This window comes from Erithacus rubecula (assembly GCF_903797595.1).
Source record: "Erithacus rubecula genome assembly, chromosome: 3".
Taxonomy (NCBI): domain Eukaryota; kingdom Metazoa; phylum Chordata; class Aves; order Passeriformes; family Muscicapidae; genus Erithacus; species Erithacus rubecula.
In genome coordinates, this window is record NC_136689.1 from 45618769 (window position 1) to 45643037 (window position 24269).

The 24269-nt window shown below is 37.7% G+C and overlaps 1 protein-coding gene across 2 annotated transcripts; it reads right to left on the reverse strand.

Annotated features, from left to right (window-relative positions):
* Positions 1–493: 493 nt before the first annotated feature.
* HERPUD2 (HERPUD family member 2) lies at positions 494–20897 on the reverse strand. 2 transcript variants are annotated; one of them, XM_079300015.1, is made up of 8 exons: positions 20424–20891; positions 14912–14989; positions 11583–11693; positions 9476–9633; positions 3152–3274; positions 2532–2855; positions 1243–1357; positions 494–903 (listed from the first exon to the last, which is right to left on the reverse strand). In XM_079300015.1, exons 1-8 carry the CDS (start codon positions 20568–20570, stop codon positions 742–744), a joined length of 1218 nt encoding a protein of 405 aa, XP_079156141.1. In that variant the 5' UTR covers positions 20571–20891; the 3' UTR covers positions 494–741. The 2 variants fall into 2 exon arrangements, with proteins under 2 accessions (XP_079156141.1, XP_079156142.1); XM_079300016.1 differs by lacking the exons at positions 11583–11693; positions 14912–14989 and having other exon boundaries at positions 20424–20897.
* Positions 20898–24269: the final 3372 nt, after the last annotated feature.

The window sequence follows — 24269 nt, forward strand, 5'->3', positions numbered from 1 at the left end:
GGTATATAACCATCCAAAAGAGTTACCATAACAGTTTTTATTAAAATACCCTATTGTACATGTTTTGCCCCAGCACAGATACATTCTTCTAAAAAAGTACTGTATGTATCAAACATTTAAGGTTTGTCCCATCACTGCCAATTGTCTTTGAAGAGCTGTCAACTATCTTCAACTTTAATGAATGTCAGTACAGTCTCAAGAAAAAAATTTTTAAATTAAGAAGCTTACTATTTTCTGACATGAAGACAAGATGCCTTAACAAGTAACCCTTGTGTTAACTGCATTCCCTTAGGAATTAAGTAAATTCCAAATCCCATATGAGAATTCATACCCTGCATCAAACAGAAGATATATTATTCAAATAAAGAGCATATGGAAAGGTTTGTCAACATTCATATTTTTACAGCCTCTTTAAAGAGGTAATGGTGCAAATTACATACAAGATCTTTGCCTCAGTGTAACACACATTTGAAATTAAAACGAAACACGGAAGACCAGTATCTTTATATTTTATTCTTCAGAAAAAGAAGAATCTTAAAGAAAGCATTTAGTAGTCCACTTGTGCTTAAAATATTCAATGCGTGAGAAAGCCAAAAGAAAAAAATACACATTTTTGTACACCATGATCAGAAAGATAACATTATAAATTTTCAGAAATTGCACTGTATTTAGAACACTCTCTAGAATCTGTTCCACTTGGACATATGGCTACTGAGACTGCCTGACAGTTCCTTTTCCACTTTAATTGCCAACCTGTGGAGGCCCTTCAGGAATCAGTGATGTGAAGAAGGTTGTGATAAAGGACCAAGCAGAAGCCATGAATCCAGGCTGCTGTTCCGTATTGCCATCTTCGCCTGCATCTTCTCCAAGGTCTTCATCAATCCCATCATCCATAAGTCGCTCCTTTAAAAACAGAAATTGAAGCAATTCAACTGCTTCTTTCCAGAATTCTGACATAAGGTAACCAGCAGTATCTTCCTACATTAAGTGACCTCTCTCAGAACAACCTCCTGAAGTAACAAGCATGGAAAAAAAAAAATAATCTGTGACTGAAGTACAGACAGTCAGTAACTGTTAGACTGGAGAAATACAGAATTTAAGCAGCAGGCAAAACCTGATGACAATGCTGAAAGCTTTCTGGTTAAACCAGCTCCATTCCACAAAAGGTGGCTTTCTGTCCAAGCACTACAGCATACTTTACAATACACAGGAGTCTCAAAAGACATGTCTGTCCTTACTCACCATCTCTTCAAGATCAGGATTATTTGCATGTTGCCCATCACGGTTCACCTCTGCATTATTGGCTGCCTGTTGCTGGCCTCCCTCTTGTCTAAAAGGAAACCATCCAGCTTGGTGTCTATGTAAGAAAGCGGAACAGTTGAAAACCTCTCTTCTGAAAAGAACAAAAAAATTTTTCTTCTACAGCTAACTACTGCAGCAGATTCTGTATTTTCAAATGAATGAGGTTACATCTATTTTTCTGTAATGTATCATTCTAGAGTGAATGGCTATTCTTCAGTGTCTGCACTAAGGTCTTACTGTTCACAGCCCTCAGTTCCAGAAGACAAGTAACATAACATGATTAGGTAATTAAATAAGTAGAATACTTTTTACGGGTCTTCTCCCCATTTTTTAGTCACTGAAGTTAAATAAGTTTTCAAAGCCAGCCTTAATTTTCTTAAATTTAATTTTTCATGGAAAAAAAAAATTTAGAGTTCAGCTAATGCTTGAACCACATTACCACTGTAAATAAAATAACCCTCTCCTAGACTTCCAAGCATCTATATTCTGATTTCAATTACCCTACCTTTATGAAAGAACAGTCCTATATAGGACTGAGACTATAGTGTAAGTACTCAGTGAATTACATCAGTCCAGAATGTCAAGCATTACTTCTGTTTTCCACTTCTACTTACATCATTAAAGTATCTTCATATGCAAAAGGAAGTGGTGACAACAGTACTGGTATTTCTCAATGAAACACAGAAGGTGCTTAAATCTATATAATGCATTGTTAAAATTTTACATCTCTGCAATTCTATGAGATCTAGTACCACACCACAGTAGTAGCACTACCTTAACTCTGCCTAACATAATGTAATGCATACATCCAGTAAGTTACATTGGAAATATACATGAGCTTTGCACTGCAATTTCATATCCAAGTAATAAGTTTAAGTTTATGCAAGTATATGCTTGACCTATATGAGCCTCCCTCCCCTCACACCCACTTTCTAAATTTTGATCCCAAAATGTTACATTTCAAAAGTACTGATCTATTAATATCACCAATATGTAAGAACACTGTGTTTCAGGTATAAGAGGTATTCAACTCACTATAAAAACATTTTGAGAATTACTTCTTTTACATTCAGTTTCTCTAGTTGTTTAATTCTTTTAAGACACACCCTACTATAAAAGAGCAGTGTGTAAATTTTTGCATGTGGATAATTCTTAATTGTAAATTGAATAAGCATTAGCACCATACACCACATCCCAAATCTGCAGTTACACTCAACTGTTGTACTCACAAATAAACCAGCAGCATGGCTCCCATTACCATGACAAACCGACTGAAAGAAGAATAGAAGTATACAATGCTCAGAAGAATTGCTGCTCTAGAGAATGTGTACATCCAGTCCAGCCAGTCCCGGTTGAAGTCCTCTTCATTCACTACTGGGCCACCCTGTGCATTCATCTGAACATTTTGGTTTACAGGCCTATTCTCCCGGACAGCTACATTTGGCACTGCTGCAGGTTCATTTGCAGGAGCATGTTCTGAATTTCCAGCCTGGGCAACTGCAGATCTCGCTGGCTCAGTGCTGGAAGTCACTTGGGCTGAAACAGCAGCTTGGCTAAAAATTTAAACATAAACTTGATTTGTCAAAAAACATGCACCATAATTGCTTTGTCTGTCTTCTCTGCTAGAGTTCCAGATGTAATACATGTCCAAAACTGCATTTGCCCTTAAATTTTTATTTACTAAGACATCAATGTAATTCTAATCCAAGACTGCATTTCATAATTTGCTGGAAAAAAACTAAGTATAAAACAGAGCCAGACAAGATAAACAGACATTTAGATCCTGAAAAAAACATTTTTTATATTCTTTTCACTAGTGTAGCTCAGTACTAAGATAACACAGACTTACTATTGCATGTAGTACTGACGTACATACATCTGTTGCCACCATATCATCTGTAAGGGACTGAATGCAGGATACATAGAAAACCCAGCAGGAATACCTTGGCCAGGAGACTGGTTGCCTATATTGCTAGAAAACAATTTAAAGAAAAAAATTCAGCTCTGAGTTGTGACATTTTAAAAGCATGCTAGAATTAAAAAACAATTAAAGTAGCATTTCTCCTCTCATTTGTTCCCTTAAAATGCACTGAAATAACATACAGTGAGATCATCCAACCCATTCCAAAAAACCACTACATTTTCATAAAAGACATTAATAAGCAAAGTTACTTCCATAGAAAGAATATTTGGTTTTGTACTTAGTATGTCACTAGCTGCATCTCTGGGACAAACAATGCTGGTAATTTTTCAAAACAGTGCTAACTGCAGAAATGCTTCCGTAGAATTCCTTTTAAGTTCAGAGGTCATCCTTAAAGATCTACATGAGGTATAATGGGAAAATTTAATATCTTCTCTTTCTTTTAGAAACAATACCCAAAATATCACTGTGATCAGAGATGTGAAGAAATAACATAAGCAAAGACAAACTAATCTTTCAGATACAGCTTCTGAAGATTGCAACTAGGAACACTGTAAAGGATTTCATTCCCCCCCTTCAATATTCTGAGCATGTGTGATTCTCCTCTCTATGAGCTTTTAACTGATTCACATGCAAGAGAGAGAAAACTATATATAAGTTTTATGTTTGGTTTTGTCTGCTATTAGACTTCTTATCCTCTCTTACCTCCTAGAGCATATAGCATGTTTTGGCAAGATTTCCAACTCTTTCGCAAAAGATTTTGATGTAGTGAACTGTAGTAAACCAGGACATCTTTCAGGACAGCATGAGAGTATAAAGCATGAAGAAAAGTTTATTCAGACTGCAGGTAGCAAAAGCTGAGACTGCTGTAATTGTACTGCAGACTAGACCTGTTCCCTAAGTAAGGCACTCCCTGCAAAGATATCACCAAGAGATTTCATTAGTCTACCAGGCATTCAGATACACACTATATGCCCAGAAAGAAAGATAGGAGGAAGACATTAGAACCTTTTTTCCATGTTATATATGAATAGATATTTCACTGTAATTCTGGACAAGAACATGCCATGCAACTCCATGACCTCTTCTAAAATCGCATTTAGCCATAACCGGCTTTGACAACAGTTTGGGGGAAGCGAGGGGGGAAGAAAGCAAAAGTACTTTCCTGATACCAAACACAAACTGAGATAGTCACAGGCATTAATTAAGGTTTATTTTTAAAATTGAAAGGATTAATTAAGCAGTCCTGCTAATGCTATTTATTTATGCATAATTAACATGTTGAATCAGCAATGCCATGAAGCTACTGTTGAAAAAACATTAATCACAATTTATAGCTGCAGGCTATAAGAATGTTTTTCTATCCCTGAAACTGGCAAACACTTGTAGAGGAAAGACACCTCCAAAATTCACAAAATATTCGACCTCAAAATGTAAAGATGATTTAAATATTCTACATGAGTGTCATTAAGTACTCTGCTGAGACAAACCACAGATCAGTGTCTCAATTTTAAACAGAGTATCAGATGGGGTTCTGAATAGGCAGAATGACTCCCCAAAAAGCAGTGCTACTCAACTTGCCCAAGTAAGTTCTGAAGGAATTCGCCGCTTCCTTTTCTCATCCGATACAGATTTTAGGGTTCTTCCTTGACACTGCTATGTTGACCTCAAAAAAAGTGGAGCAGCCTTAGGCTACCAGCTTGCCCTCATGAATACATCTTTTAGAAATATTACTGGATTTGAGCCCCATCTTCCTTTCAAACTCTTCTAAAGCTGCTTTCTTGATGTCTTAATAGTAGATTAAGTAGCCAGTCAAACAAGACAAACCACAGAAGTTCATTTATGCTGTATTCTTTTACAGTCAAATATCATTATGTTTTTTCCTCCCCGCAATAGCTTTTCTAGAAGATGTGACTTTTTCAGAAGCAAAACTTAATTTTTTCAAGATCTCGTTCCATTAATTAAGCAAAAATAGACTGGCTTACAACTGGCTTCTGGCTTAGAATACCAACTAGTACAGCAGTATTTTGTTTGCTCATCAAAACTCAAAATGAAGCAGATATGTCAATTACACTGCTATTATAGTTGCCGTGGTATTAAATTAGGTTATGAAAGTCAGAAACAACTCTTTACACTGCAACAATGTATTACAGTGAGAAGAACCTCCCCAAAGGAAGAGGACCTTCTCAGCAAAGCAAGGCAGCTTGCTGTTCAATGAAAAAGTAAAGTAGCACAATACTTTCTCCTTATCTTTTTCCAAAAGGAGGAGAAAGAGGTAGGAAGCAGGCTATTTCAAAAGAATGACAGCAACAGTGTAAGAAGAAGGACACAAACATGATCTCTACAGGCATTCCAAGACTGGAGAATAACGCAGAGCAGACAAAAGAACAGTTGGATAAGCACAAAATAGGTCAAATGGTAGAGGTACCTTTAGAATATTCTGAAAAGACACAGTGCTCCTGAGGATGGCTAAAAAGCTTAAAACTACTTTTTTGATCTACAGAAGACACTCAAATTAACTAACCAGCACTAAATTTGAAGGTAAGGTTATCACAAAGACACTGCTCACCGCCAGTGAAATATCAAGACTTTTTATTTAGACTTAAAAGCTTGGGATATCAACTTCAGGTGATCTTTCAGTATCCTCCGCTATGTTACTTTTGCTACTTAGAAGAAAATACAGCAAATAAAGGTGACTAATGAAGCAAGGTTATTTATGTGCTAGAATATACTGGGCGCCGTCAGTATGCAATTGTCATTTACTTTCAAACACTACTGGTGTGCACAATACAAAAACATTTCACTAGACAGGCCACCCACATTTGACAAATTATTTCACTGCCTTGATGTCTCTTGTCTGTTTACTGCTTCCAAGGGCTCTCCAGTTGGAAATGCAAACGCTGCCAGGGCTGAACCCACGCGTTCTGTTTGTATACACGCAGCACAGCACAGGCCCGGATCCCCAACAAAAACAACAGGAGTGGAAAATGTTGTGCTTGCTCCCCACTGCTAAAGACTAACTTGGTACATACATACACTCCTTGCCCCATCCCACCTCAAGTTTAGATTTTTTTAAAAACACCATTTGCAAAAGCTTAAAAGCAACAGACTTGTTTTTCCCCATAATACTTTAATAATCTAAATGAAATGCCCAAAGTTTTCCCAAAGTATTTCAACTCTCACACTGCAGCTTTAAGTCAAGAGCTAGAAAATAAACTGAAACCACAATTTGATCATCTAATATTCACACTACTTATTTCTATAAATCAATCAAGTACTGCAAAACACCCATGGAAACTGACCCTTACATAAATTTTCAAACACCTGGAGATCTTTCCCCATCAGTAGTGCCTACAGTTCATCAGGCAGCTAGAATAAAAATTGTTTGGCAATTAAAAAAAACAAAACAACAAAGTAATACCAGTTTCAGTCATGGATCTTCATGTTCCTAGCAAACCTTGATCTGAATATAAATTATATCAAAGCTAGATCCCATTGCCCCAAATGATGTTTAAGAGAGAGCTAAAAAAAAATAAAATAAAAAATAAATTTAAAAAAAATTTAAAAGATAAAAATCAGAGGGCATTTCATACTGCTGGAATACAAGCAGCAGTGCCTAAAAGCAAAAGCAGATGCATCTGAAAAGATTACTGATGCATTGAAAAGGGTTTTTAAAGAAGCAAGCAGACTCCAGTAGGCACTGGGCACAGATTATGTGGAGGTGAGCAGAGACAATACTCAGCAGTCAAGAAAGATCTAATTCAAGTTCTGATAGCATTTTATTAAAATACTTTCAAAAAAACCCCAAAAGCCTAGGATTATTTAGGGTTCATTTATTTTGGCACTTCTATTCAGACTAGGAATGCACTCCTGGAAATCTCCAGTCACTTGCTCTCACTACAGTTCTGTTTGCATCACAGAATGCTCCTGGATCACCATCTGGAGTCTTTTGATTACACAAAATTGAAATACGTGATTTGGGTGCACTGCTAATGTACCACAGCCACAAGCAAGAACCCTATTCCAGGTAACAAAGCTAGAAATAGTCAAAGTAGGACTGAAATCCCTGAAACACATACAGTGATGTCAGGTTCTCAGCACTTCTCAGTCTACAAAATCCACTCTTCTTAACCCATTATTACATGTTAGACATAGCAAGTCACAGACTTAGTATTTTCAATTTAAGTTATTCTGTCTTTCCAAGACAGCAATGTCTCCCAAACTTACACAAATTAATTCAGTCCAAAGACTAAATAATGGTTCTCTTGCCTTTTGGAAGTCTGCAGCCTATTTAGCTCACCACACTTGACAAAAACTCAGAATATCTATGTGAAAAGCTAATTAGAAAAATATTAAAACTTCTTATAGATTAGTCATTTACACAACACATAATAAATTACTTCTGGAATTAATTTACATTACACCTTCAGCAGTCTTGACATTCAACCTGGTGTCACCTAGTTTTGTCAAAATGGCAAGTATGACCACTTCTGTGAAGATGCATTTTGGTCAGAGTAACATTAAGTCTCCACCCACTACAAAGGCAATCTCTTCGCAGCAGACAGTACATTTCAGGCAAAAAAAAATTTAACAAATACAAGATGAAAACTAGCAAGAACAGTAAAGTCTGAGTTAACACTAATGAGAGCATGTAAATTAAAATGAAACTTAGTAAGATTTCAACAGCTCTTGGCATCTGTTTTCTTTCCAGAAACAGAAGCAATGTTACTGTTAGCATGTTCATAATTTTTGTTTCAACATTTTCCAAAATAGGTTTCTAAAACCTATACAGTACTGAGATAACACCTTGTCAGAAAGGAAACTTGAAAGTGCTTCCTGAGGAAATGACAGCTATCATCTCAGAACACACCATCTTCCCATTTTCCTCTTGGAAGAAGCTACTACTGCTACTAACGACAAAAACATCTTGAAGTAGCTGTAAAGGTCATATGAATTAGAATTCCTAAAGCTATTTTTACACGAAAAAAGAGACAGAATTTTAATAGTTATTTGTGTTGGGTCAATGTAGCCAGAAATGTGCATCTGTTGAAGCCGGATGGGGCAGTGATCCTTATCTCCGTGCACACACCATCTACTAATGGTCCATTTTTAAGACAAGATGGGGCAATCATCTTTATCTTTTCCACAACCCATCCTCCCTCCAGGAGGATATCACCTGTTGATAGGCCATTAAGTCCTGACTGATAAAATTACATCATCCCATTGGAAGATGCTCCAGCCAGGGGGAGGAATCAAGCCTTTCCTACCTAGATAAAAACGCAGCTTTTGGACAGCAAGTTACCTTCTTTCCGCAGGATTCCAGAGGAGAAGCCGGACCTTTCTACATCATCCCTGGACTTTTGGAGGAAAGCTGCACCCTTTTACAGGAGCACTGCTTCAGCTGAACCACACTGGCCACTGCAGAAGGACTGCAGCCACCATTTGATCGGACTGTTACCAACACCCTGACTGATGGGATGTCAGGTTGTATTCTGATTCTGTCAGGGTTGGTATTGTTTTTCATAATATTGTATTTCTATTCTAATTTTCCCAGTAAAGAACTGTTATTCCTATTTCCCATATCTTTGCCTGAGAGCCCCTTAATTTCAAAACTAAAATAATTTGGAGGGAGTGGGTTTACATTCTCAATTTCAAAGAGAAGCTTCTGCCTTTATTGGCAGATACCTGTCCTTAAAACCAGGACATTATGTAATAACAGACCTGATCTAGATCTGGTTATCTTTAACTGGTATGCATGAAAATCCTAAAAAATCCTGTTGTAGATACACAAGCACTACATATACTTAAAACAACTGCATATCATTTCTACAGTTGAATCTAATATGGAGAAATGAAGAATTAGATCTCTTATGTATCAAAAAGTAGAAACCACCATATTCTGCTAAGACTATAGTGTTGACTGTTAAAGGACAGAAAAGACAACCAGAAATATTAATTCCATCAGCTACATTACTAACTACATCCACTAAACATATTAAAGCTGCACTTGTCCAAGAAAACTGAGGGCAGGAAGTATAAAGAATCCTGAAGGGGAACACCAAAAGCAATTCTTCTTTGACTGACTCCTGGCTAAAACCACTAATTTTTCATGTGAAAACTTCTCTATGACTTATACTTCAAGGTGAACTAGCCAAATGGTCCTCCAGACTGTGAAAGAAACATAATTGCAACTGAATATATTAAGCACTGTATAAAGTATCAAAGAGTGAGGATTGCTTCAGTCTCACTTACCCTTGCATTAAGTAAGGGAACTGGTGGCTTGGCATGGGATTGCTGTGTGCTTGTGGAAGATTACGATGCCTCACTCCATCTGCACTAGTGTTCAAAGACGTAGAAGAAGCTTCTTGGTTTGTGGGTGAGGCAGCAGTTGATCCAGAACGCTCTAAATTCTTAAAAATAAATAAATCGGAGGTTGTGGATCTCTTGCCACAGTTACAAGATTTACTACTGTGTATTAAAGAAAACTACTTGCTTTAATGTTTTGCCACAAGTTTTATTAAGAATGTAAACACTAGATAGGTCTTCTGTGGTTTTGTCAGCTCTGGCAAGCCGTAGTAACAAATTTAAAATTGCACTCAGGTGCAAGGGGGAAGCATTTTTTTCAAAAAGACTCAACACTTGATAGTTTCCAGAGAAAACCACAAGTCACTGGGAATCATAGTTTCAAAAAGCTGAAGCAAACAAACTTAACTGAAAGAGTATTTAGCAGAAATTAAAATTTTAGTAGCTGCTGTGAAAATAAGTAATTACAGCTTCAGGATTTAACTGTCTTCAGAGACAGTGGCTTAAAATATCTTTCCCTATCCTTATCTTTAGTTAACCCTTCTACTCTTCATCCTCTTCACTGTACCAGCTGCCTAGCTCAAATTGCTGTGCTCACCGCTGGAAGGGGGCTATTAATGGGAATAGGGAAAGAGCTAGGAGCTACTTAGGCTCTACAGAACACACCTGGAACTAGTGCCAGACCTATAATACCCAGCTTCTAAACTACCTCTAACCATAAGATTATTAAGGGGCTATAAAGACGCATTATTTCAGTTTTAATAAGTCCTCAAATCCTGGTGCTAAGAATTACTGTAATATTTACTCAGTAGAAAATACTCTTTGACAAATCAGTAAGTGAGGAGGTGCAATTACTTAAGACATCCATATCACATTTGCCCCTACAAAGAAAACAAATATTTGCCACTAGACAGTAGGGGTGGGAAGGAGTAAAAATAAAAAACTAATAGAAGGACAAAGGCCATTCAAATTTTGGGTTTAGGCTGCTTCCTCCAAAGTATTATGGACTTAGCACTTTGCATACTGCCTGTCATTCAAATACAACATTTACAACTGATGTACACAGCAATAAAATGCTTGCCAAGGAGGCCATCTGTGTCCTGCCTGTAAACAGAAATACAAATTTAGCCTTTGAAAAGATGTTGCAGCCACAATCCCTTCTCTACCATTACTTAAACTGCTCATGTTTTTGACTGTCACACAGCAGCCTGACGAAAGCCCTATCAACAGCAGAATGAAGACATACAGCCTGAAAGGGTATTTCCCATATGCTGACAATATACACACCTCCGATGAAACATATCTGCAGTGGTATTTTATATATCCCTTTCTGACTAACCTTCAAGAGTTGCTTAGTGATACTGTCACTTCTGGAAAAAGCCAAGAACCACCAAGTTCTTAACAGAAATCAAAACCACTTTTAAAGCATAATACAACCAAAGACAATCATCATTTTCAGAGGGTGTGAGGAGAGGAAGGCTCAAAATACCATAAACATGTTCTGTAATACTTTTATTAGTTATACTGTTCAAGAACATTTTCTACTTTTGACTGGTCTTACACATGCTATGACTAGCTCGAAGTTCATACATAAATACTGGCCAATTCATCTCAAACAGAAAGAAAAACCTGGCCAAGTAACACCTGTATCTCATGACAACAGCAATATTTTGACTGGTCCCTTAAATTTCCACAAAACAAATCTCAACTTAGTTTTTCTAGAATTCTGAATACACTGTGCAATTTCTGCCAAAGATACACGGATATGGAAAGAAAGGAAAGAGTACTTCTCAATACACTGTTAAAAAGAAAGAATAGTTTAGAAAAAGTAGTGCTTTATCATCTAATAAACATAACTATTATAATTTGAAAAAAGGTGATCTTTTATTTAAATAAAATTACATCCTTAAATAATCAAGTCTAATTGTACAAATTCATATGGCATGCTCTACTTTCAACATATCATTTTACAGACAAATAAAATGTTAAAAAATAAATAAATGCCAAGATTCCTTAGCACAGAAGGAATTCATGTCCTGTGTATGAAAAGACTCACTGAGCCACTGCTGGAGGTTGACTCTCCGTGACCTCTACTGGTGCTGGGTTTTGGAGAACTTGGGGGTGTCCGAGATGTACACACCAGGTGAACCATATGATATTCATCTTGCTAAAAATTAAAGAAATTGAAGAGCTAAAGCAACAATACTGGAGAAAATTATAAGTAAAAAACAGTCAAAGCTGTAAACACTAAAACAAAATTATGCAAAACAGACAATAAAACAACACTCGAGACTAGCAAGAGAATCCTACCGTTTCACAATGAATGTCTTCTTAGAAGCTGTCCACAATATTACATGAACACTGACTTTACCCCAGTTTTCCCTAGAACTGCAGTACAGTAGAACCAATCAAAGAACCCCAGGAAAAGCATGAGAAAGTTTATCACAAGTTGTAACTTAATTTGGAAAGATCTCACACCTTTTACAGGTAAACTTCAGTTTACCTGAAGTTGAGAATGCTTACATTTGCACTAAGATCTATGAAGAGTGTTATTGACTAGAGTCATCAGGGTACATGAAAAATGCAGGCACTGAAATTCCACAGGCAGACCAAGATAAGAACAATGTGCCAGCCATTGCAATGCACCCTGCTCCTGTTTAAGCTTAAGCTCCTGGCTCAAGCCTAACCTGCAGACACGCAACTGAAGGAGCCTTGCAGATACTTCATGCTCAGGGAATGCTATTCAACGTCCTAGGTGAGGCTTAAATATTCCCAAATATTTTAAAGTGAGGAAGCCAATGCATGCCGTCACTTGAAGCCATGGAGCAAGACCATACCAATTCTGCAGGAACATGCTCACCCCCAATCTGGAGGCCACAACTTCAATCTGAAGCTATTTCACTGTACCAAATCAAAACACTCCCTTACACAGCCATAGCAACTGCTCTGGATACATATTCAAATTGCATACTGCAGCTTCCTCAGTAACTAAACTTTAAACAAGAGAAGCAACAAAAAACTCTATCCTCTTCTGAAATCCGCATGGTGCAGGCAAGCTGCCATTTTTAATGAGATGACATACAGAAAATTTGTGTTTGGAGAGAGTTTTTTAAACTATATATAAATGTGCTATAACAGACATTTATCCATTTTTATTGTTTTGATCTTCAAGAATGGAAAAAAACTACATAAATACTTTTATACACCACTGTGCATTGCTGCTAGCATATCCAATGCACACTCAGTCATTTAAACTTCTCCATATCCTGGATCCTAATCCCAAGCACAGCCTCACTGCTCCATTAAGTCTAAGTTCTTACCACTGAGGGATACCAAGGATCAGAAAGCACTGAACACAGCTGATCAGAACTTTGACCACGTCAAAAGCCTTTAACTTAACTAATCACCTTCTTCCTAGAAAAAAAATTATGCCCCTGGGAAAGGCAAGGGAAGCTAGACATACCACTGGTAAACCTACAGCTTTATTAAACATGATAGTTTATTGCAATATATTTCTATTCATAAGTAATGTGTTGGACATCATTGGGCTAGAAGAATGTTGTAACTTCCAGCCTCAAGACATTTTGTATCAGTGAAACAACACTGGTTAGTACCAAGGAGCAATTTAGTAAATTCTCATGTAATATTAGTAATTTATAAATAGCCCAGTAGGAAGATCTTGGCACAGAATGAGACTGAATTTAAGTATAATCATACTTTTTTTCCAAAAGTTCTCAAAAGCTTTAACACAAAAACTCCTCTTCCAAAACAAATTTCTAACTTTGTGCCTAAGACTGGTGTGTTTTCAAATTCATAAATTTCTTTAACTACACAAAGTTTGAAATCTTGTTTCCAAAACCAGCATGCTGCAAGTAGGCCAAGTGAATTTAAGGAATTTGGATTTCATTTTGTTCTTAGCAAGCAAAACTAAGTTTTGAGGTAAGTTCTGTCAGCATTTCCTCAAATGTTTAAGCAGTACAGGGCATACACTGGTTTGCAACAGTCCAGCTCCAGTTTTCTAGTACAGCTATACATAGTAAACTGCAAATATTTTCTTTGGTAAAAAGTTTAACCCCATTTAATAATTACTGTTTCAGAATAAAGATTACAAAGGAACAGGAGTTTTAGTCTGCTGAAGCAATACTCAAAGACTCCTCTGCATCTGTTTCTCCATCTTAATACTGAACTTTCACTAAAGCACCATCCGTGTTTGAAGACTCTCCTCCACAGGAAGTTTTAAAATGTGACCAACCCATCCACTCCTGCAGCCTGTAGATTGATTTTTACCTGAATACATCACATAACAGTATCCTCACCAACAGCCACGTACTGTACTATAGAGTTCATCTATTTCATAGGATTAAAAACTGTGCAAGGACCTAAGGTATTTCCCCAATAACAGCTATTGATGCATCCTGAGCTGTTTACAAAGAATTAAGACTCAATATAATGCATCATGTTTCCGGTCACCATCAAAACTGAAACAAAAGTTCTTTACAACCCACCCTTAATATATTGTTCTACACGTAAGAACTTTCCTAACTTAATAAAGCACTTGGTATCACCAATCCAAGCTATTTGAGCCAGTTTGAAAACCAAGTGCATGCATTCCAAGATTTCCTGCATGTCACGCATTTTTAGAATTAGGATCTAAATGTTGACTGAAGAATTCAAAATTAGACTAATAGAATTATTTGTTCCAATAGGAACCAACAGAATTTTTAAAAAGTATGAAATGAACAAGAATCAACAAAGTTTCAAATATAATCAGGAATGGTTAACAGCTGACAAATCAAAACCAAGACAAACAGCCTTCCCAGGAAATTATTTGGAAATTGAGAATTCTGGTTCTGCACAACTAATATATTACTCTTTATGTGCTTACACAAGTATCATTTTTGATATAAATTCTGGATTTAAGCCTCTATGAGAATTTAAATGATGTCCCAAATCAACACAAATATGTTGCATTATTCCATTTACAGGACAGTGGTAACTGTCCAAAAAAGTCAAGGCCAGGTTGGAGCTCTAAGCAACCTGGTCTAGGTGCCCCTGCCCAAAACAGGAAGGGTGTAACTAGAAGATCTATAAAGGTCCCTTTCAACACAAATCATTCCATGATTCTATGATACACAACATACCACTTGCTCGGGATGCAATAGCCTACTTGCTCTCCCACCAACTGGAAACATGCCTCAATCCACAAGTATCATAATCCTATACACAGGGCATACTTGAAAATACATTTTCCAGAAGTTAACATTATATGGTTACATCTCTCAATACAACAATAAAAATTTGAGGTTAAACAACACAAATCTAAATTCCTATTTTCCAAAAATGGGCTTTGAAAAAAATATTGTATGGTGTTGATATAAAGCTTACTTTTCTGAGAACATCTTTCAGCTGCACATGATCAGGAAGCAGTCTGCCAGAATACACCAGTCTCTGATCCTTTGTAGACTAGGAGATGGGGACAAAGAAAGAAATTTAGCTTTTTTTCCTGCTGTACAGTTATATAGATGGAGATAAAAGGAATTTTCTCATCTGCAAATGACCAATACCAACAGACAGACTTAAAAACATATCAGAGGCTTTGAAAGTCCAACTCACAAATTACTTCTGAAAAAGAATTATGCTATTAAGCACTCAGCAGGAATGCCATAACAATTAACAACACTTAGGGTAAATGCTTGTCAAGAAAACTTTCAAGTACACTCAAAAATTCCTATCTTTTAGTGATTTCTTCTTTACCCTGCTCCTGATGCCAGGCAACTTCTGAAAACAGAGATGGAGAAGTGGCTGGGGCAATGAAAGCAGAACAATGGAATGCCAATTAAAATACACAGAAGAGCACAAATTTCAGTCTTTTTCAACAAGGACTTTTCTGTTATATTGTCCCCACCTTCAAACCTCCTGTAGAAAAAAACTAAACAGAACAACTAATTAGAAAAAAAAAAAAAAAAAAAAAAAAAAAAAAAAAAAAAAAAAAACAAAAAAAAAAAACCAAAAAAAAAAAAACAAAAAAAAAAAAAACCCCACCAAAACCAACAACAAAAAAAAAAAAAAAAACAACAAGGAAAGCATTAAAAAGCAAGAAACAGCAAAAGCATTTCTTAAGGTAGCCTTCTAACCTGGGTAAGCTTTTTTTCTCTTATTACACAGTTTCACAGTTTAAATAATCTAGTATTATAAACAAAAATTTTATTTATTTTCTAAAGAAATAATATGCTTTTCATATTATAGTAACTTTGGATTATTCCACACAATAGAATTAACAGCAAAATTATTTTAAAGGTAACTATTCGAGGTACCTATCCACAGTTAAGATGTCCAATATGTTAAAACAAGGAGCTTACTTGTCAAAGAAAAACAAACAAATGCTAAATGAAGAAATTTAGCCTAACATCATTGGAACAGACATACATTATCAGCATGAACTATTTGAAGAATTCCCCTATCATGCAAACACTGAGTCGTACAGCTCTTCTCTTCCTATCCCAGCCTTCAGCTGCCCACTCTGCAGTCTTGATCACACTAAGACAAAAACTGAGCCCCAGATCGCTGTGATTAGGAAAAGCTTTTACAGAAGTTTTGACTTTTTCTCTTGCAGTAGCCTTCTACAGATCAAATAATACAAATAATTTAGAAGAATATAGAAATGTTACAAAACTGTTTGAGGTTTTTTTAAAGCTGGAAAAAAACATAATATCATTAGAACAAAACAGAGATATTCAAAGCAAATAATACTACTAAAGTACTCAGTAAATCTGAGGCTTTAACTTTTTTCCCCATAGCCATACTAACCATTCATTATTAAATAAATGCTTGAACCCCAAAAACCTGACACATACTGTGCAGAACTGTTTATCACTTTTATTCAAAATAAATTTGCTCTACACTTCTCCACTTTTCTGTATTTTCAATTAGTGACATCAGACAGTATTTTTATGTCTCACAACAAGGAGAACTAGCTCCTTGCAGCTCAAATTGATAAAATACTGCAACACATTCAACAACAATGCTGTATTATTACTATTAACATTTAAAACAAAAACAAAAAAAAAGTCTGACTCATGTGAGTAACTTTTGAGTGATACTATTTTGTTGCTCCCTCCAAGCAGAAACAGGCTACCAGCAGAACCTAAGTGCTTGGGAAAAAGTAAAAAAATTAAGAATTTAAGCATCAAGACCAACAAAAACTTTAATTTCCTGTAAATTGGAAGCTTGTTGCTTTAGATTGACCACAGCAGTCAGAAGAAAAGTCTTAAGAATCCTTGTTTCTGGGTCCTGAAACAGATTATCTGGAGATTCATAAGAACAGATAAGCACTCAAAACAAGGAAAGCCTAACAGTGAAAACCCGTCAAACCCCAAATCTTTAAATCAGCATCCAGCATAGCACTAGAGTATTGTTTTGCCTGTTTAACTCCTATTGGAGTTCTGTACATGGTCACTTGCAAGTGTTCTCTTCAGTACCTTATGAAACAATCCCTCTTCCATCCCCTCTAATTAAAGTATCTTCTCTAACAAGATACAAATAACTTTTAAATATGAATATTTTAGAGGTGAAACTGGCAAGATTAAAACAACCCCTCAAAGCTGACTACACAGCCTTCAGAAATGTGTTTCAACTCCCCTACAAAACCACAAAAGAAAAGGTTAAACATATGATGAGTACAGGCAATCACATTAAGCCAGAGACTTTAATGAGGAAGATGAGGCCTTAAACCCCATACTACTCCCTCCATAAATTAAACACCTACCTGAGAACTAAAGCATTGTCACTTCCAATTCTCAGGTTAAAAGCCTGCAATGCTGAAATGGGCTTTTTTTCTTAAATGCAAATGGAAGAACAGGTCATAAATGTGGAAACACAGTACTTCACATATATGGCAAAGTAAATGGAAAAGGCATTCAACTTATCCTCTGCCAGAGGAAATTTTACTACCACACCTCCTGCTTCAAGGAGCAGCATGCTCCCTGCTACCTGAAACACTGAACTGTGATGGAAATAACACCTCAAACCACAAAATCAGAGTAGCCCTATTTTCAGAAGAAAGCACACAGCATCAGAAAAAATTATTCTAGAACCTAGAGTGAGATGGGAGACCAAAAGGTATGTATTCAAAACTAAGAACTCCAGAGCTACTGGTTTGGAAGTTTTTACTCCATTTTTCATGCAAGATTTCTTTTGCAATGCTCACTCCAAACTAGCTATGCCCTGCACATTACCAAACACCAAACCTAAGACAGTGCAGAAATGTCCTGTAGGAATACAGGCTATAGGAATACTGAGCTACACAGTTGCAGTTACCAGACAGTACTATTTTAGTTCGATAAGCTTCTCTCCCGTTCTTCACTAGGAAATAAAAATCCAGACAACCACGTTTAGTTAGAACTGAAGGTCAATGCTAGATGACAGGCACTGTGAGAAATGAGAAATAGCAGTTTTAAATTACTGTTTATGGGTGTAATCAGTGCAGGAGTGCACTGAAGGAAAGATCTGCCTGAATGAGACAAAGGCTGATTTTACAACAGCCTTGTGTTATTCTACATAAGTATTTCATTTAGGGATATTGTAACTGCATTGTAACTACTCTACCAGTGAAAACTGGTTCAGTTAGGGAGCAAAAGTATTGACAAATGTGAATCTTAGACTTATTAGAATATTAGGATCTTAAGACTCTAATACCCTTCTGAACCTATTTAGTTTATTCAATTACTTACTCTGCAAAGTCCATCAACTTTAATAACAACTAAATCAATTTAAAACTGCCTGTACTTGAAATTTGTATGTATTTAGGCAAGTAATTTAATCAATTAAAAAACAAATTAATCTGGAAATATCCCAAACAACACTGCCTCAAGAACTAACTTCTAATTTGCCTATTCTAACTACCTCATTTTCTGAAAACATACCCTTAATAAATTGTAAATTTAATTAGGACACTTACAGTTTTCATCAGTTTAGTAATTTACAGATGCACATACAAGAACGAGGTTCAAGCCATACAGAAAACTTGAAATACTATGTACAGCAGTGACAGCAACTGATTTCTATTTACACCCTTAACTTCAAGAACACTGCAAGGCCTCTATAGTCTCTGTTCTTGCGTATTCCCACCACGTAAAAACAGCATTGTAATAGAAATTATTTCCAGGACCTATCATATTGAGGGAACAGAGAAATCAGGCCTTTAACACTGAACTAGTTTAAAATAAAAAAGGGGGGAAGGGAGCTCCTAAAAGCAAAAGGACTCACACACATTTGAAAAAAGCAGTAACACTCAACATCAAAGATACATCATTTGATTTTACCATAATAGTTAATACAAGCCATTCTATTAAACACTTTTCTCCTCTCCCATGTTATTACTTTAACTTGAAAGGTCCTAGGAAATAAAAATACTGTGTTCAGTTATCAGTTTAACTGCAAGTGCAGTAAATCCAAATTAAATTTAAATTACTGAGATAATTTTCATTAAAGAAACTCCCTATTATTTGACTCAGAATGAGTTTGGGTATGCTGAACTAGCCATTTAATACTGAGAGGCACTTTGAGGACTCTCTTTTCAACAGAAGAAATATGCTTCAGAAAACTGAAATTTAACACTATACTACTCTTTCAAATCTACAAAGTGCAACATGCAAAACTCTTATTCATTAAGATTCTTTCCTTTCAGGAGCTCAATTTAGCAGGATCGTTCATAGGATGAGTAAAACTAGTGTTTAAACACAAACACATCACTAGAGGAAATTCTAGTGAGGAGGATGAAGCAGCAATCAGCTGGAGTGATATTTCTGTTTTTCACAGAAGATAGGCTTTTTCAGCAGAGAATTACAGCAATAACTATATTCACAAACTCTCACAACTGTTGAACAGATGTCAATGTACCAGTGGCACAGCCCAAATCGTTGACCATTTTTCATCTTTGAAAGCCTTTTTGAGACAAAGCAAGTATTTTACTTTCCTCTTGTCAAAAAAAATTCAATAATGACAGTAATTCTACTATTGAACTAGATGAAAAATAATTTAAAATATAAATGCCACCTTTTGCTGGTGTTTTCTAAAGCCTGGCTGTAGGCCCCACATGCTGATGCAGCTCTCATACAGTTGTCTGGAATAAACTTTTAAATATACCGTTCTGCATGACTGCCATTCTACACATATACAGTATTATCTATTGCCTATGCTTTTTTTAAAGCCCCTTATAATTGCCACATTTAGAAATAAGCTATTTCCCTCAGAAACAAAAACCGCTATAGGTATTAATTTTCAAAATAAAGTCACAGCTGTCATACAAGTTTGTATGAAACCTAACAGCAAAATCTTCAGCACGATCTCAAGAAAAATGGCCTTTTTAAAGAGGAAATAATTTCGGAGGTTTTCCAACTATATTGTTTCAAATAATATTATGAATAAGCATCTATCCACTCCACACTTCAGTGAATTCCCCAGACTGTGTTAACCTTAAGCATATCACTTATACTTTAGGACAGAGAATCCTTAGCCAGTGCTCCTAGATGTACAAAAATTAGCCTCAAATACAGTTAACGGAGATACCTAAATCTCAGTTCCCTAGCTCCCCCCCCCCAAAAAAAAAAAAAAAAAAAAAAAAAAAAAAAAAAGTGAACACCTTTAGTGATATCGCCTTTCAGAATGCTACACTGCGATCTTCTCACGCGATGTAAAAGAGCAGCTTCGTATTTGTTACGCTGCCAACTTCCCTGAAAGCAGGACGGCCATCGCCTTCACACAGGTCACTCTTCGGCAGCAGGGCTCTTGTTTTGTTTATTTAACAAGGTTTAAAGGAAGTCTTGACCGCCTGTCCCCAAGTCGCCGCAGTGCCAGCCTTACGGACAAGGGGAGGGAACAGGGCTGGCCAACAACTCACCGGCTTACTGGGGTACACCTTAGAAAGGTGGGACTTCAGCTTCCCCACAGTCCACTCCAGAAAGCAGCTGATGGTCTGGTCGGTGTATTTCTGATTGGGGGCCTTGATGATGAGGGTCACCGGATGCTTCACCACACTCTGGTCCATGCTGCACGCGGGGCCGGCCGGCTCTGCCCCGCTCTCCTCCTCCCCGGGAGCACGACGCCGCTCGAACGTTTGGGGGGGCTCCGGGCGGATTCAGCGGCCGGGGGCGAAATTCCCGGGGAAGCTAGGGGAGCCCATCCCCGTGCTGGCGCTCCGGGAACCGCAACCACAGGGAAATCACACCCTCGTCCACCACGCCCGCGGGACCGGAGGGAGAAGAAACAGCACGGCACCCGGAAGACGCCTGCACAGGCCGAACCCTTCCACCAGTAACACCACCGCGGCCTCCAGCCGCTGCGTAAAATGGAGGCCGGAAGCGGCGCCGCCGCTGCCCCCGCCCCCCCGCCGCTCCCGCCGAGCGGCACCGGGGGGCGCTCGCGGGACGCAATGGCGGGCGGGGTCAGTGCCGCTGTGGTAGTGACCGTGGGCCGCCGTACGAGGTGTGGGTGTTCGGCGGCTGCTTTGGTCGCTGTGCTCATTCACAAGAAGGTCTCGACGACTAAAAAGCTTAAATGCTTCCCAGAATAGGAATTAAAGCTTTGCTGCTTTTGTGTCTTGCCTCCCGTCAGCGTGGGAATGCCGCTGCGTAGTTATCCCAAATATCCTTGTGAGGTGAGGAAATGTTATTTTATAACCAGGTTGGAGGGTACTGAATCGGAAAATCACAGAGTAGTTAGGTTTGGAAGGGACCTTAAAAGATCATCTGTTCCAAATCACTTGCCAAGGGCAGGGATATATTGCAGTAGGACCAGGTTGCTTAGAACCCCATCCAGCCTGGCCTTGAGCAGTGTTCAGGATGTGGCATCCACAGCTGTCCAGTACCTTGCCACCTTCACAGTAAAGACTTCCTTCTTCTTGTGTTTGATCTAAACCCAGTCCCTTTGTCCTGTCCCTGCATGCCCTTGTAAATAGTCCCTCTCCATCTTTCTTGTAGGCTCTCTTTGGGTACTGGAAGGCTACAATTCAGTGATCCTTCAGCCTTCTCTGGATTCACTCCAACTCTGGATTCACTTCAGTTCCCTGTCCTTCCTGTGCTAGGATCCCAGAGCTGCATTCCAGGTGGGGTCTTACTAAAGCAGAGGGGCAGAATCCCCTCCCTCACCCTGCTGGCCACTCTGCTTTGGATGCAGCCCAAGACATTTGGCTTTCTGGCAGCAAGTGCACATGGCTGGGTTAAGTCCAGCCTGTCATCCATGAGCACTCCACATTTTCTTCTCCCCCAGGCTGTTCTTGATCAGTTCTTGATCATCCCCTGGCCTGTGTTGATACTGAGGGCTCCCCCAAACCCAGGTGTAGCACCTTGCACTTGATTTTATTAAATATCACTATATTCCCATGGGCCCACTTCTTGAGCTTAGCCAGGTCCCCTCCGGATGGCATCCCAGCAACACTCAGCTTGGTGTCATCCACACGTCTGCTCAGAGTGCACTCAGTCCCTTTGTTTGTATCATTAATGGAGATATTAAATAGCATTTATCTCAATATGGGCCCCTTATATTGCTCAAGAATTCTGTTTAAAATCATAAAATAAGTTTCTAAATTTCCACGTTATTGCAGTTGTTGAGATGGACACAACTGGCACCATCATCAGTCCCTTATTAAAAGCTTTTTGTGCCTTCTCTCAGACAACTCCACACATTACTGACTCCTGCAAGTTTCTTTCTTCACAACTGGCTAAACCCCAGGCTGTCCCCTGTCCATCCCTCAGAACAACATCTTAACTTGTTAGTCTGCATGTCCCTTACCTCCTCACAGCACAGCCAACAGATTCAAACTCCATCTGACTTTTGTCCAGCTAACCCACTCTTTTATAACACCCTTCCTGATTGGACAGGCAAAGCTGTCTCCTCTTCTGGACAATCAGTACAGCTGTTCATTGAGGAAAATTGCCTTCTGCAATATCCTTACAAACTATCTTCCCACACCAGGTTAACACTGCAAACTTTTAATCATCCACGTGGTTTTTCAGTTGCTGTGAAGAAAATACTTTAAAAGATAATCATCAAGGTGGATGGATAAAATGACAATGAATAAGTGAACAGTTCATATTTCTTCTAAATCTCTACAATAAAAGTTGGCCTCATTAACTTGACAAAAATTTTAAAATGCTTATAAAAACTCAAATTGCCTCTTGAAAAAACAAACAATATTTCCTTCTATTCCCTTCTGCCATCAAACACTTTATGTAACTACAGAAAGCTCAAGAGTTTCAAACAGGTTTGATTTTTTCCAGTAGATAGTGTCTATTTAATGCCAAAGAATCAGACCTTTAATTAAGCTGGAGTGAGGCATGAAGAAGTTTGCTAATGAATAGAAGACCATAAGGAGCTCCAGCTTCTGAAGGGAAAGATAAAAAGAAAAGCCTGAAGGAATATCATTAGCCCTCAGGACCTAATTCTCCTGTTTAGATAAAACACAGATGCAGACAACTAATGTTAGAATTTACAAAAGCAGAGGAAGCAGTCCTTATTTTTATGTTTATTGACTTCTAATTACCTTTCTTTACAGCCACGCCTTTGCAAACCTCATGTTTGAGATGAAGCATGAGACCTCAGGTGTGCTCCTTACAGCACTTGTTGTCTTTGAGACAGCTTATCAAATTGTAAATGTGGACAACTGGTACTTGACAACACCTTCAGCTACAATGCTTGACATGCTCATACCAGCTTCCCAGTTCCCTCCCTTGTTATATAGGAACAACTGCTTGCTCTTGAAATTCTGAATATGTTGTCACTACAGAGTATGTTACTTGGAATTCCTGGGAATTTCTAAGAATAAACTAGAATTTCCAAACACTTGGCAAATACTTGTAGATAAGGCAGTGCACCAAAATGGATCAGCTAGCTGATAATGAGCACTTGGAAGGATTAATACACAAAAATCAAGGCAAATAGTTAATAGAATTTTTCATTAAGGGTGGTTGCAATTTTATTGCTTGACAATCTGGTAGTCTATAAATACATACAATATTTCTACAGTACACATTTTAGCTACTATGTAAAATTTCACACTTGGGATGACTGAGAAATCTCCTGAGTTAGAACTTAAGAACAGTAAGATCTCTTCTGCAATGGCATTTTAGAAGCTGCATGGTGTGCCAGCTCTGTAAGCAGATCCCTGCACTGTGCACAGGCCCTTGGGGGGCAGCATGACACTTGAAACAATCTCATTTTAGGACTAAAACTTAAAACCTTGCAAAAATGTTTCAGCATTAATTTGTGTTCCAGAAAATCAGACTCATAGAATTATAAAATTATTTGGGTTGGAAGGAATCTTAAAGTTCATTCCAAACCCCTGCCATGGGTGCATGAATGTCTTAGGAATATACATTGTGAGGTATTATATCACACCAATAGTCCATTTGATAATTTAACATGCAAGAAATTATGTAGTTATTCTAGTTATTCTCAATACTTGTTTGGCTTGACATACCTTGACACATCCACAGTAATCTTTTTGCAGATTTGTATTGTCTGTTACATCTCTGTAGTTCAGTAGAAAAATTGTGGCAAATCTTTAGGAATGCCAAAACTTTTCTTTTTTGTACAGGAATTCATATATTAAAATGTTATAAAAGACTGAAGGATCATCTTCTGATTCTTGAAATGTCTGAAACAGGTACCTGATTTGAGAGTTGGGTATTCTTATACAGCCACTAGCCTATCTGCAGAAAATTCATGGCCTATGAGATCCTGCATCTCC

Bases quoted from the DNA above. Each gene is read 5' to 3' on its own strand.
- HERPUD2 (XM_079300015.1), bottom strand. From the start codon at position 20,570: ATGGACCAGAGTGTGGTGAAGCATCCGGTGACCCTCATCATCAAGGCC. The intron at 11,694-14,911 runs GTAAGCTTTATA...TTTAATTTTTAG, and splicing joins TGAAAGATGTTCTCAGAAAA to CAAGATGAATATCATATGGT. The intron at 3,275-9,475 runs GTAAGTGAGACT...ATTGTTTTCTAG, and splicing joins TTCCCTTACTTAATGCAAGG to CAATATAGGCAACCAGTCTC.